At 36.1% G+C, this 14381-nt stretch overlaps 1 protein-coding gene across 2 annotated transcripts in view; it reads left to right on the forward strand.

Annotated features, from left to right (window-relative positions):
* Positions 1-14381, forward strand: part of CLTC (clathrin heavy chain) — a 64229-nt gene that overhangs the window by 33472 nt on the left and 16376 nt on the right. For both annotated transcript variants that reach the window (XM_069602669.1, XM_069602670.1), the window contains exons 8-16: positions 471-671; positions 2680-2832; positions 3416-3538; positions 4388-4525; positions 4776-4940; positions 5060-5240; positions 6647-6810; positions 11152-11277; positions 11900-12042. In XM_069602669.1, coding sequence (XP_069458770.1) covers positions 471-671; positions 2680-2832; positions 3416-3538; positions 4388-4525; positions 4776-4940; positions 5060-5240; positions 6647-6810; positions 11152-11277; positions 11900-12042 — 1394 coding nt within the window. The remainder of the gene's footprint in view (positions 1-470; positions 672-2679; positions 2833-3415; positions 3539-4387; positions 4526-4775; positions 4941-5059; positions 5241-6646; positions 6811-11151; positions 11278-11899; positions 12043-14381) is intronic.

The raw sequence follows: 14381 nt of genomic DNA on the forward strand, positions 1-14381 counted from the left end.
AGATGTAATAATGTTTTCTTAGTTGGATCTTATGATAGCTACTGATTTTATATCTTAAAGATGAAACAGATCTTGTTCAATTCATGGTACGAAGAGTTGTCTGAGCTTGACCTGAATTTATCCTCATCATTTTTTTATTTTGTTGGGCTGAATTAATACCTTACTCCCTGACCGGTAATGAAATTTTTACTTAACCTAATATGAACCTGGAATAATAGTTGTAACTATCCTCTTACACATTAGCATTATGATTAGGTTGGTATGTTTCTGATTCAGAATAATCTCATAACATTGAACCAGAAGTGTGATAGACATTGCCTGAATCTTTACCATTCAGATATTGAAAAGTTGAGATTTTGTTTCAGTAGATGGAATCACGCCTTTAAAATTGACTTAACAGATCTATGGAGTTATTAGTGTGATATTGAATCATCTTTAAAAGGAGTCGTTAACATTTTTGTTTCTTAAAGGGAATTCTTCGTACCCCAGACACCATCCGTCGGTTCCAGAGTGTTCCAGCTCAGCCAGGTCAAACTTCACCCCTACTTCAGTACTTTGGAATCCTTTTGGACCAGGGCCAGCTAAACAAATATGAATCCTTAGAACTGTGTAGGCCTGTACTTCAGCAGGGGCGGAAACAGCTTTTGGAGAAATGGTTAAAAGAAGATAAGGTATATTAACTTACATTAAGATATTTTCACTTTGGTTAAATACCATGTTAGCAAGTTAAAAACACAGGCTGTGCCAGAATATCTCCATCCATGATTCATTGTTTGTAGGAATGGTGAAAGAATAGACACTGATGAGATGCATAGACGTGTTTCCTTTTGAAAATGGGTTATTTTTGTGGCATGTTGAGGTATCTTTATTTTAAAAGGGAATCCAGGATTACTTGCTTGGTGGTTAAGCTTAGCGTGAGACACTTTATATTTGTCAATATGTGTAAACTCATGGGGACCTAAGAATGTATTCCTGTCTCCCACATCCCACACTTGGGATGCCCAGTATTTTCAGCCATATGACATTGTATCTTTTCTTTTAGAACTTCACAAGTATCAAAATGGTGGTATCTGATGCTAGTAACCGGTTAGGTGTGTAAGGGAAATATGTTATATACAACGTGGAATTGTTTAACAAGACATCAGGACTGTCTGACTAGCAGTGATGCAGATCCCCAGAGTCACTTCACAGAATGTTAGCTGGCGTTACATGAAAAAATATTTAACTGATTAGTTTCTTGGAGTTCTTTAAATATGAATATTTGAAAACAGTTGTTAACCAGCTTTCTTTACTGTGGGATTTCTCTATCCATTTTATATTTGCTCAGTAGTTATGAGTTTCTTTTCCCATAGAGCATCTAATAGTATTGTGTTTTCTAGTGTATATTATGGAAAATGTCACCTATTTGTAAGACAACTAATGAGTTTAAACAACCCATTAGTGATGTTATTGCTTTCATACCACTATAGAAAGCCTTTTCTGCACAAAGTGGCAATACTGAATTGTCATGTCTTAGGTCAATGTCAAAAACTGAGGTGGTCCTATTTTATAGCACTCTGGGTTGTGAATAACTTTTAATGTTAGACCTTTCAGCTTTAGTGTATGTTGGTAGTATTTCTATATTACTAATGCTAAATCCCTGTTTCTTGACCTAGCTTCTGGCAGTCTTAGAGGGTACTGGAGGATAGAACTTCACAGTTGGGATGCTTGGACAGGAGTCTGCTGAAGAATAGTTACTAGCCACATAGTACTTGAGGTCCATCCTAATTGTTTAAGATAAGGAAGGATGAGAACAGCCAAGGTAACTGAGTTGACCAATATAACAATGTAAGAGCTTTTTGCGTATCATTACCTATTTTGGTGAATGATCATGTAGGATTCATTTGTGGTAAAAAGGACACTGGTCAACTCTTCATTAGTGTGTTCAGTTGAGAGGGTATAGACTCTGATAGAACGTCTCATTATTGACTATCAGTGATAAGCGCTATTCTTTTGACATACTCATAAAATAGAAAGTCAACTCTAGTGTGTAAAGCAAAGCTCCTTTAGAGAAGCGGTTTTCCAGATTGAGCAGCTTAGGCAGATTGAATGTAGGCCCTGCATGTATACCACCTTAAAATTCTAACATTTTTATCTGTTTGACTTTGTGAAATTAGTGTCCTGCTTTACAACTTTTAAACCCAAAAGTCAAGAAGATAATGAAGCTTAGGTCCTACAGTTTATTCCCTAATTTTAAACTGGTCTTTATGGTAAACCTCAGCCGGCTTTTTGAATATCAGATTTTCATTTGATAGCATTACATTAGGAGCTGGATTATTCTTGTAAAATTGAGAACATCTGGGACTGATACCTGAATATTCTTATAGTGAGCAGTACAAGATTCTGCTTCTTAAATATTTATACGGCTAACAAGATAGTTGGTAGAATCTGTACATGTGAAGTCTTGGTGGGTTTTTATCCTTAAGTAGAGTGTGTGGAGAATTCTACTGAGACTTTGCTCTGAATACAAAATGAGTAGTCTTTATAACCATAATTCCTGCATATTTATAATACATTTTGGGACAACTGGGTAACTAAATGCCTGTCATATGAGTTATTATTTATAATGGAAGTAGTAACAACTGCCTATTTATAAAATAGCTCATAGATTACTAAACATTCTCTTTTCCCTTTGGACAGCTGGAATGTTCTGAAGAACTAGGAGACCTTGTGAAATCTGTGGACCCCACATTGGCGCTTAGTGTGTACTTAAGGGCTAACGTTCCAAATAAAGTCATTCAGTGCTTTGCAGAAACAGGTCAAGTCCAGAAGATTGTTTTATATGCTAAAAAAGTGAGTTCAATGAAACAAATTCTGAACATAAACTCATTAAAACATTAAGAGAGGAATTATCCTAGAGTCACTCTCAGTTTTAATAGTCAACTTCCTTAAATTTTTATGATTACTTGGGAAAGTATAAAGTACTATTATGGTTCTCATTTACAGAATCACTTTTCAAAAATGGAGACAGTTACTCTTGCATGGCATTTAGAACTTAAACTGCTAGGGCATGTTTAACCTATTAGAACAAATTTTTTCATGTTCAATGAGACTGAATAAGCTGATTATAAAAATTTATAGCCATTTGTTCAAATATATTATCACCAAGATCAAACTGTCTTATATAAACCAAGATCAGATTGAGCATCTGTTAAAACTGAATTTGTGCTTTCACCAGTAGTTCTGTAGTAAGATTCTATTGTAGAAGAAGCATTTATTTGCCACGGGGGTGGAGGGGCGCTCGTTGCTTTTGGTTTGTTTTTGTTCTGTGATTTCTTCCCTTTTAAAATTCATTATTGGAGTATAGTTGCAAAAAAGCCTTTAAGTAATATAAAAATGGAACTGCAGCAGGGCTTACATTTTTATCTGTTTTTAGGTTGGATATACTCCAGACTGGATCTTTCTGCTGAGAAATGTTATGCGTATCAGTCCAGATCAGGGGCAGCAGTTTGCTCAAATGTTAGTTCAGGATGAAGAACCTCTTGCTGATATCACCCAGGTAAACAATTTAAAATGTATCTTGTAGAAGTTAATTTATGTAGAGAATCGGGGTAGGGGGTGTGGATCTGAGTTTAAACAACCTGGAGAAGAAAAGGTTAACTCTTTTAATTGTAGAACTTAGAGCTGTGTTTATTTACATGGATAAATTTCAACTATGTTGATCGAGAAAAGCAAGTTGTAGAAGAATGGACAGTAAGATACCATCTCTCTCTATATATATACACATATAGCTTTAAAACATGCAAAACAAATCCCACCTCATTTAGAGTGATCTATGTATTAAAAATACAAAAAGTATAGGTATAATAAAACTCAAAGGCTAGTCTCTGCCACTTGGTGAAGGGAGAGAGAAAATGCATATATGAAGTGGGGATCAAGGACTCTTTCATTTTTATGCTTTTGTGTGTTTCAAACAGTTCATCAGGGACTTCTGGTGGTCCAGTGGTTAGGAGTCCTGCTTCCACGGCACGGGGTACAGATTCAGTTCCTGGTCAGAGAAGTAAAGTCGGGCACGCCCTGTGGCGTGGCATGCACGTGTGCATCAGTCAGTCAGTCAGTCAAGATGTTAAGTCTTGCAGTTTATATTCTGCCTCTATATAGCATCTTGGAATATTTTATGGGTGGTTTTACTAGAACTCTTAACTGCGGAAGATAAAACTTCCTGTTAAATTACGAGGTTATGTTATCTAAATAATAATCGTTAAATCTGGGATTTGATCTGGTAGTGTTTTATATATGAAGAAACAGATAATGTTTAATTTCTTTTCACTTACCTATATTGTTAAGTGTAACATAAAATAGTTTTTAAGTATCTTAAAACAGTTTCCCTTACCTCTTGTTTTTGCAGATTGTCGACGTGTTTATGGAATACAATCTAATCCAGCAGTGTACTGCATTCTTGCTTGATGCCCTGAAGAATAATCGCCCATCTGAAGGTCCTTTACAGACCAGGTTGCTTGAGATGAACCTTATGCATGCACCTCAGGTATGTGTTTTCATGCGTTTTAGAGCATATTTCCGTCAGTTTTTCTACAGCTGTTATTCAGAGCTGCTTAGATTAAGTTATTTGAAGCTACTGAGATGCCCATTCCTCATTTTAGAAAATTTGGCTAAAATTCTCTTTGTACTTTCTCTCCTTTATCAGTCCAGTATTGGATCTTAAGGTGTAATCTGGATATGGAATTACTGATATAGGTGGAGTGGTAAGATAAACTCATTCTTTTGTGGTTTTCTAGGTCGCAGATGCTATTCTAGGCAATCAGATGTTCACACATTATGACCGGGCTCATATCGCTCAGCTGTGTGAAAAGGCTGGCCTCTTGCAGCGTGCATTAGAACACTTCACTGACTTATATGATATAAAGCGTGCGGTCGTTCACACCCATCTTCTTAACCCTGAGGTATTTCAGTGTCTTACCTATTAGTTACCATTAATTGGTATACTGAAAATGTGTTTGTGTAGCCGAATGATCCATTAGATTTAATATTATTTCATTTACTTATTTATTTTGTCCTCTAGTGGTTAGTGAATTACTTTGGGTCCTTATCAGTGGAAGACTCCCTAGAATGCCTCAGGGCCATGCTGTCTGCCAATATTCGTCAGAATCTCCAGATCTGTGTACAGGTGGCTTCTAAGTATCATGAACAACTGTCCACTCAGTCTCTGATTGAACTTTTTGAATCTTTCAAGAGTTTTGAAGGTAATTAAAAGTTTGACTCGTTTTAAATGACTTAAGATAGCCAAGAGGGGTATAGGTCGTAGGTTATTAATGGTCATAGGCTATTGGAAATTCTTTCTACAAGCTTATTTTGATGGAATATTTTAAGTTTTATTGTCAACAAATATAGTCAGGCATTGTCTGTGTCAGGTTCTAGGGACATGAAGTGAATAAGACTGTCTGCATGGATATATTATATGTCAGTTAAAGGCAGAATCTTAACATACAAATATATGTAGTAGCTTTGTCATATTTGAATAAGATGAAAATACTAATGATCGGGTATATAATGATCATGTTTATATTGTCTGATTTTTGTAATGGCAAAGGATTCTAGCCGAGAAAATTCTGTGACTTGTCCGTGTAGCAGGTTTTCTCAGTCTCAATGCTATAGACATTTTGGGCTGGATGATTTGTTGAGTTGGAGGGTATGTTGTTGTATGCCTGCAGGATATTTGGCAGCATTGCTGGCTTCAGTTCAGTAAATGCCAGAAGTGTCAGCTCCACCAGTTGTGACCGCTGAAAATGTCTCCTGGGAAGAAAACCATTACATCCACAGTTGAGAACCACTGTTGTACTGAGTGCTAATGTGATCACTGTCAGTGGCTTTTAGGTTCATTAGCTAAACATCTGGTCTCTGCTTAACTTTTCCTCCCTCTTTTTGTTGGACTACTCTAGACAGAAGGAAAAAGATTTCTACATAATTTTCTTAAATTTTTCAGTTCTTACGTTAACTATGTACTACATTTATACTGTTCATTCAGTACGTAGCCCCCAGCCGCATGTAGCTGTGTAAATAAAAGTATTAAAATTGAATGCAATTAAAACTTAATTCTTCAGTCACACTAGCAACGTTTCAGGTGCTCGGAAGCCACATCTGGTTAGTGGCTGCTGTATTAGATACTGCTGATCTTAATAGAGTATTTGCATCACGGCAGAAAATCCTGTTGGACAGCACTGCATCAAATTCTTTTTAAGCTACTTTTGTGTGTTTTCTATTAACTGCATATATGAAAGCACCTGGTGTAGTGGACTTTAGTCAGAATTTCTCATCTGGAATATGTTGTGATAATTAGTTTTGATATTAAGTAGCTGTCTCCCTATTTCTCAACTACCATTAGTAGAAAACATTGAATTTTCTGTTCCGTAGGGATTAAAGTATAAATCCATTTATTGAACTGATTAGTGGATTATTTAATATTGAGTACTTTGACCAACTAGTTTTTATTTGGGAGTGGAGTGTGCAGTATAACAGTGTTTTGTGTGCTTGTTTTTTTAGAAGTTTGGTATAATTGACATAATGTTTTTTAATTGCTTAAGTATTTTTTCAGGTCAGTTGTTCTCAAAGGTACACCTGTGCTTAGTTTCAATTATTTTCTTTCTTTAAGGTCTTTTTTATTTTCTGGGATCCATTGTTAATTTTAGTCAAGACCCAGATGTGCACTTTAAATATATTCAGGCAGCTTGCAAGACTGGGCAGATCAAAGAAGTAGAAAGAATCTGCAGAGAAAGCAACTGCTATGATCCTGAGCGAGTCAAGAATTTTCTCAAGGTAAGTGGTTTTGAGTAGTGCATTTTCTGGTTGGCTTGAAGATCAGCAGTCCTGCAAGGGTTTGCTCATAGTTTAGAATTTCTTTTTCCCTAAAAGTGAAATTCTCAGAATCTCAAAACTGTATACTGAATGATTTCTTCCAAATTTCATAGTCTGAGGTTTCCTTTGAAATAAGGAAGGAAATTGGTAAGTAAGATTTAAGAATGACCATCTGTTTAAGTGCAGAGAAAAAAATCACTATCTTTAAGGAATTTCCTTTCTTGCACTTTAATTTTAGAAGAAAATTTTTGTTAAGTGATTGTAGACACTCAGTGTTATTTTAGCATATCATTTAGGCACTTTTTGAATATTAAGGTCAGCTTGCCCTCAGTATTCTTTTAAGGGGCCTGTTTATGCAAAGGATTCCACTGTGTAAAGGAAACAGGTTTTTCTCTGTCATCAATTAGCCCAATTCTAGAAATTAAATATTAATCATGCATAATTTATAAACTGAAGGCACAGTCAAACAGAAAAACTACAGCTTTGTGACACATATTTGGTTATGGAGAAGTAGAACTGCCTGTGTTGGAGTGAAGAATAATCGTTTAAAGATTCTTAGGTCTTTCAGGCACACCTAAGGGCAGTTTATTTTATTTAATGTTTAGCTTTGTCATTCCTACTAATTACTTTGTGGGGAAAATAAGACTTTAACCTTGGCAGTCATTTATAAAAATTAGGAAATTACAGAACATTCAGATCCCCCCAATATATATTTATATACTTTTAGTTCAGTTCAGTTGGTCAGTCATGTCTGACTCTTTGCGACTCTATGGACTGCAGCACACCAGGCTTCCCTGTGTATTACCAACTCCTGGAGCTTGTTCAAACTCATGTCCATCGAGTTGGTGATGCCATCCAACCATCTCATCCTCTGTTGTTTCCTTCTCCTGCCTTCAATCTTTCCTAGCATCAGGGTCTTTTCCAGTGAGACAGCTCTTTGCATCAGGTGGCCAAAGTATTGGAGCTTCAGCTTCAGCATCAGTCCTTCCAGTAAATATTCAGGACTGATTTCCTTCAGGATGGACTGGTTTGGCCTCCTTGCAGATAATCTATAGTTGCATTAACTGATTCTTCTTTTGAAGAACTTAATACCTAGGTTAAATAGCTAAACCCTTAGGAGTTTTAGTGTAATGATGTAAAATGCTGAAGTTGCCTTATATTTTAGATTACAAGATAAACATTCCCCCAAAAGTATAATGTCTTGGCCATAGTGAATATTCTGAAGATCCTGGCTAGTATGATATATGTGAACCCAAGACTTCTGGTGTCAGAAAAAAACATCCAAATGAGAAAGATTTGCTACTCCGTGCTTGACCTAGTGTACTTATAATACCAGTCAGTTCCTCCTTTGAGTATCAATACTGTATCCTTTTTGAAAAAATGCTACCAGATGTTACTGATTTTGTTTTCATTAAGCTCTCAGCTTTTATGCTTCAATTGTAATTTTTTTTAGCATTGAGTTATAATATTTGAGTTATCATATATATGTAAAGCAGGACTAAGTTAACTATTTTCACCTAATTATGATCTTAACATTGAAAAAAAAAAACTCTTGAAACTAGGATGTGGCTGTCTTACCTTGCTTAGCCCACGAGATCTAATTAGATGAGGAATCCCCCTCCATGCTTGTGAATTGTGTGCAAATCTAATAGAGGAGAGTGGGTGTGAATTATGGACTTTCGAACCAGTCAGACCTGGTTCAAATTCCCTTTTTTTCTATAATGAGCTGTTTATTCTTTCAGTAAATGCCTACCTCTTGCCTCAGGCAAATTAATGAACCTATCGCAGCCTTGGTTTCCCCAGCCATGAGCTATGTTTGTGAGGGACCTGATGCCATAGGTATTCAAGTGATAACCGTGCTTAATAAGCTGTGTGGGTGGCCTTGAAAATAAGCTATTATCAACCTTGCTAGCAGGCAAGTTTTGTTTCTTTTTGGTTTTAAGTTATTCCTGACTCGAAAGAATTTTAATTCCCGCCCAAGTTAGAGGAAAAACCTAATCTCTTTTTGAATAATTGGAGATGGGAGCTCAGTGCTAAGATGCTACTGTTGGATATTCAGCCCAATGAGATTGAACATACTGGACCATTTATTCACTTTCCTTATTGATCTGCCATTTGTAGCTACATGCTGCATTTTATCATCACTGGTATTCAACTTCATTTTGGAGATACTGATTGTATTATAATTGACGGGTATTATATGTAAACTGTGATAATAAAAATACTTCTCTGAATCTAATCTTGAATATTAGCAAGTGCCACCAGGAGAACAAAGAGTGGTAGAATATGAACTCTCCTTTAAAGTAGCCTGTAAGCAGGATGAAATTCTGTCGTTAGCGTTATTTGACTCGTGCCCTGAACTTGAAAACATAGAAAACATAAAACTGTTCTTCAGACCCATGCTTCTTGGCTACTTTTGATCTTATTTTCCATCTTTTTTCTTTTCCTGGTTTTGTTTCAACCTCGCTGGCCTGCTTGTTTTTCCTGTAACTCCCCAAAACCTCTTCTGTCCCAGAGCCTTTGCTTGCCCTTTCCCATTTTCCTCACAGACCTTCCTGACTTGCTTCTGTGCCTTTTTAGAGATTTCTAACCAAATGTCACAAGGAACGATGTCTCAGATTACCCTCCTCCTATCTAAAATAAAACCTATCTGTCCTCACTACCCGCTTATCTTGTTTTCTTTTTCTTTATAACACTTAACATTGTCTCTTCCCACCAGAATGTAAGTCTCTTTGGGGAATGCTTACTTTGTCCCCTGATATATATCCAAACTTTGTATTTAAGAAAACCTGAATGTGTTTATATAGTTGCCATTTTGATCCTAATGTCTCTTAATCATAGTATCTAAGGAGCAACCTGTAAGTAAAATTTTAAAATGTTAATAGCATTGTTTTTATATATGAAATCATATGCAAATTTAGGCAGTTGAGAATGTATCCCAATTTTTTTCCTTTTCTCAAATTTAAATTTTCTTTGCCAATACAAATAAGTTATCTTTCACAGTAGAAATCTTAAACACTCATGCATGAGACTAGAATACCTAAGTAATCTTGGATTACTTGCCAAGTATGTTTTATCCCTAACTGGTAAAATACAGTAGGTAATACTTTATATATGTAGTAAACAAGATAATGATTAAGCGTGTTGATGTTCATTTTGTAGGAGAAACCTGCCCTATTAAAAATCTTCTGCATAGGTAGATCGAACACTTTTTAGAAATGATTGTAGCAGCTGTTAGTACAGAGTTTCCATGGTGCTGAAGGACTTTCCTTGATGTAAAAAATCTGCAGCTGGATTTCACTTCAGATTTACAGCCATTTTGATTTTTTAATTACTATTTTACAGGATTTCTTAGAACTCCAAGGTTTAGTGTTCCCTGAACACTTCGTAGACCAATCTTCAAATTATTTATAATTGGGTGGCTTATACGTGCTGGACCTAGGAATTTTATTCTTTCCTTGGCTGTCATTGAGGAGAGTCCTGTCCTGCTTAGTTCCCCTTTATTAGACTGTCATAGAGGAATCATTTATTAAGAAATGTTTCACTGTGTGTAAATGAATTCCTGATGGAAACTGTTGTTTTTTGTGCTGTACCTCATGTCTTTGGAATGTAACAGGACATGTATCAGGTAAATGCCCAGTACAGGTGTTACCTACCTGTCTGTAACATCTGTGTCAGTCTGTAAGTAGGATTATAGCTTGATATTTGTAATGGTAAAAGCAGTTCGAAATTTAAAAATGATTTAAATGCTTTGTATTTTGTAAACCTTTTTTTTTTTAAAAATAGCAACATGTGGTGTATTTAAATTTATGGCTGTCACCATCATTCTGCTCCTTGTAGGATTTATTGTAACAGTATTAGAAGCTGGCCATGTAGATTTGAATGGGGAGGGGTGTTCTAGAAAGTCATCAGTTTGAAACAAATGTGAGCCATATATGCCTAATTTTGAGAATGTGAGTCTAGCTCTTAAAGCAACTACAGATTCAGCTGATGGTATTAATGAAAGTCCCGGTGTGATGATTTTATATCCTGAGTGCTGCTGGAGACTTATAAATCATGTTACTCTTTTGTTGTAAAGGGTATATGTGGGAAGGACCTGGTATTTTGCTATGACTCTGGATATTACTTCATAAAAATTCATGGAAACTGAGTTGGACGCTCTGCAACTATTGGGACATTTCTTTCTTTAAAAGAAAAACCAAGTTTATGTGACCCTTTCCCACAAGTGTGGAACCGATTCTCATTTTACACTGATAACCTCACAGAAGAAGAAAATTAAGGTTTCTTTTTTTTTCCCTCCAGGAAGCAAAGCTAACAGATCAGTTACCACTTATCATTGTGTGCGATCGATTTGACTTTGTCCACGATTTGGTGCTCTATTTATATAGAAATAATCTTCAAAAGTATATAGAAATATATGTACAGAAGGTAAGTAATACTTAGATAACTTGAAAATATAATCTTACAGATTTTACTTCTTACACTGGACATCTTCATCCTTTTGAAACCCTGTGCTCAGTAAGAGTGGTGTGCTGCATTGGCTTTCCATTTTTTTTCCCCAGTAGAATCCTTTCTTGGATTAAAATTTTACATGCATTCCAAGTATGTAAAACAGAACAGAACTGCAGCAGTTGAAAAGTTGAGTGGCCTACGCCTTACTTACCCGATAGTCCCTGAGGTATCCATGTAGAGGCCACAGCCTCCAAAGCCCAGTATTAAAACCATCTTAAATAAAGGTATTAGAAACTTTGCATTCTAACTCCAGAAGGCAGTTTTGCTACGATGGAGGCCTTTTTACCAGATAATATTTTCAGTCATTCTGTTCCTTTCGCTTCTTTGGACTTATTTCTCCTTAGGAGTAATAAGGCAGACTTCCTACTAAATTCCTTTGTCTAGTGTCAAATTTAGAATCTGTTTATTACTGACTTTTAAAACAGGTTGAAGAGGAAAATGCGTTTTTCTTGCTTTTTGCTTTTTTTTTTTTAAGAACTCTTTTCAGTTTTGTTTCTTGGTAACATAATGCCATTCTTTTTTTTTTTTTAAACCATAGGTGAATCCAAGTCGACTGCCGGTGGTTATTGGGGGATTACTTGATGTTGATTGCTCTGAAGATGTCATTAAAAATTTGATTCTTGTTGTAAGAGGTCAATTCTCTACTGATGAGCTTGTTGCTGAAGTTGAAAAAAGAAACAGGTGTAGTACTATTTTAATATTCACAAGTAGGATAAATTATTAGTCTCTCCTAGCATTGTATTAAATAGAAGTATAACCTGTCCGTTGCCTAAAACTACTCAGTACTCATGGATCTTAATTCCCTAGAGATGCCTAATTTAGAAGTGATAAGCTAGCTGTAACTTGCTGTATACGGCTGTCATATAGAATATCTGTTAATCTAGTCATTCACCTTTTTTTGATTAATTAATTTTAATTGGAGGATAATTTCTTTACAATACTGTGGTGGTTTTTGCCATACATCGACATGAATCACCCATGGGTGCACATGTGAGTCCCCTTCCTGAACCCCCCTCCCAACTCCCTCCCCACCTTATCCCTCTGGGTTGTCCCAGAGCATCAGCTTTGAGTGCCCTGCTTCACGCCTTGAACTTGCACTGGTCATCTGTTTTACATACAGTAATACACATGCTTCAGTGCTTTTCTCTCAAGTCTTCCCACCCTTGCATTTTCCCACAGAGTCCAAAAGCCTGTTCTTTACATCTTGTGTCTCTTTTGCCACCTTGCATATAGCATCTTTACCGTCTTTACTGTATTGGTATTTCTCTTTCTGACTTACTTCACTCTGTATGATAGGCTCCAGTTTCATCTACCTCCTTAGAACTGACTCAGATGAATTCTTTTTTAGAGCTGAGTAGTATTCCATTGTGCATATGTACCACAGCTTCCTTATCCATTCATCTGCGTATGGACATCTAGGTGGCTTCCATGTCCTAGCTGTGGTAAACAGTGCTGCAGTGAACATTGGGGTACACGTGTCTCTTTCAGTTCTGGTTTCCTTGATGTGTATGCCCACCAGTGGGATGGCTGGGTCATACGGCAGTTCTGTTTCCACTTTTTTAATGAATCGCCACACTGTTCTCTGTAGTGGCTGTACCACTTGGCATTCCTACCAGCAGTGTAAGAGGGTTCCCTTTTCTCCACACCCTGTCCAGCATTCGTTGTTTGTAGACTTTTTGATGGCGGCCATTCTTATAAATGTGAGATGATGTCTCGCTATGGTTTTGATTTGCATTTCTCTAGTAATGAGTGTTCACCTTCTTTTTGCATGTTTATAATTACATTAAGTCAAACCACACAGCTATGTGTTTTTAATGTAAACTATGTAAAAAGCCTCCTTTTAGGTATGATACCTAGTAACTAATTACTCTCTGGTAAATAATCAAGTATGACAAGAGAAAAACATTCCCTGTATAACTCTGAGTTAAACTTATTTTTAAGTTGAACCTTGATATAATATGAGTTAGGAATTTCCAATAGAAGAGAACATAATATGAGTGCTTCTGATAGTTAGATCATGAAGTCTTTTTTTTAGCCAGGACATTGTGTGTTCACAAAGTGCTGACATAGTAAATGAGGTTAGTGAGAAGTAATGAGGTTAAGTAGGAAGTTCCTCTAGCAATGAAACCATCTCAAGAATAGGGTTTAATTTTAACCTGAGTTGGTACAAGTGTTCTACTAATGGAAATTTATAACATAATTTATATCTAAATGTTTCAAGCTAAATGTTTCAGAAAATGTTTGAAAAATTCTGCACTTAAGGACAATGGAGATGTAGAATATAATACTGAGTTTTATTTTTTTAAAGCTTGAGACTGATTTAAAGTGATTATTGTATAGTTGCTAAGTCGTATCCAACTCTTCTGTGACACCATGGACTATAGCCTACCAGGCGCCTCTTTCCGTGGATTTCTTGTAACTATTTAACATGTTATTTAAACCATGGTAAGAGTGTTGGTCATCTGAACCATTGGAAAATAAGCTATAACTTAGCAAAACCATGGCCCTTGGTGGAGTGATTGATTTTATGACTGCTAGAATTTTACCAGATTTTGTTCCCAGTTATGTGTTTACTTACGTTACTGCTTCTTTTTGCTGTATGTAATGTTGCATGGTAATTGTGGTAAAATTAAAAGGAACCGCAGATAATGTGGCTTGTTTTCTCATACCACATCTCTGTCCTACTCCTAAGCAATATTACTCAGAGGTCCAGCCATTTGCCCCATATGAAAAAGAATAATCTGTGAATCTGTAGTCTCTTCTCTCCATATCCTGTCTAGATAATGTAGCAGATAGGTCTGGGAGAGTATGAAGGACAGTCTTATATACCTTCTGTGTAACATTGGACAAATCCTTTAACCATCTCTGAGTCCTAATTTCTCAGTTTCTGATAGAAATGTTGAGAATTCAAAATAGGGTATGGGAAAGCACTTTATAGACCATAACGTACATAGCATGTCAAGAGTGTGTTATTTATAATATAGTATATGTATATGTGGGTTTTTTTGTGTGTTTCTTTT

Source organism: Ovis canadensis, chromosome 11 (assembly GCF_042477335.2).
Source record: "Ovis canadensis isolate MfBH-ARS-UI-01 breed Bighorn chromosome 11, ARS-UI_OviCan_v2, whole genome shotgun sequence".
Taxonomy (NCBI): Eukaryota; Metazoa; Chordata; class Mammalia; order Artiodactyla; family Bovidae; genus Ovis; species Ovis canadensis.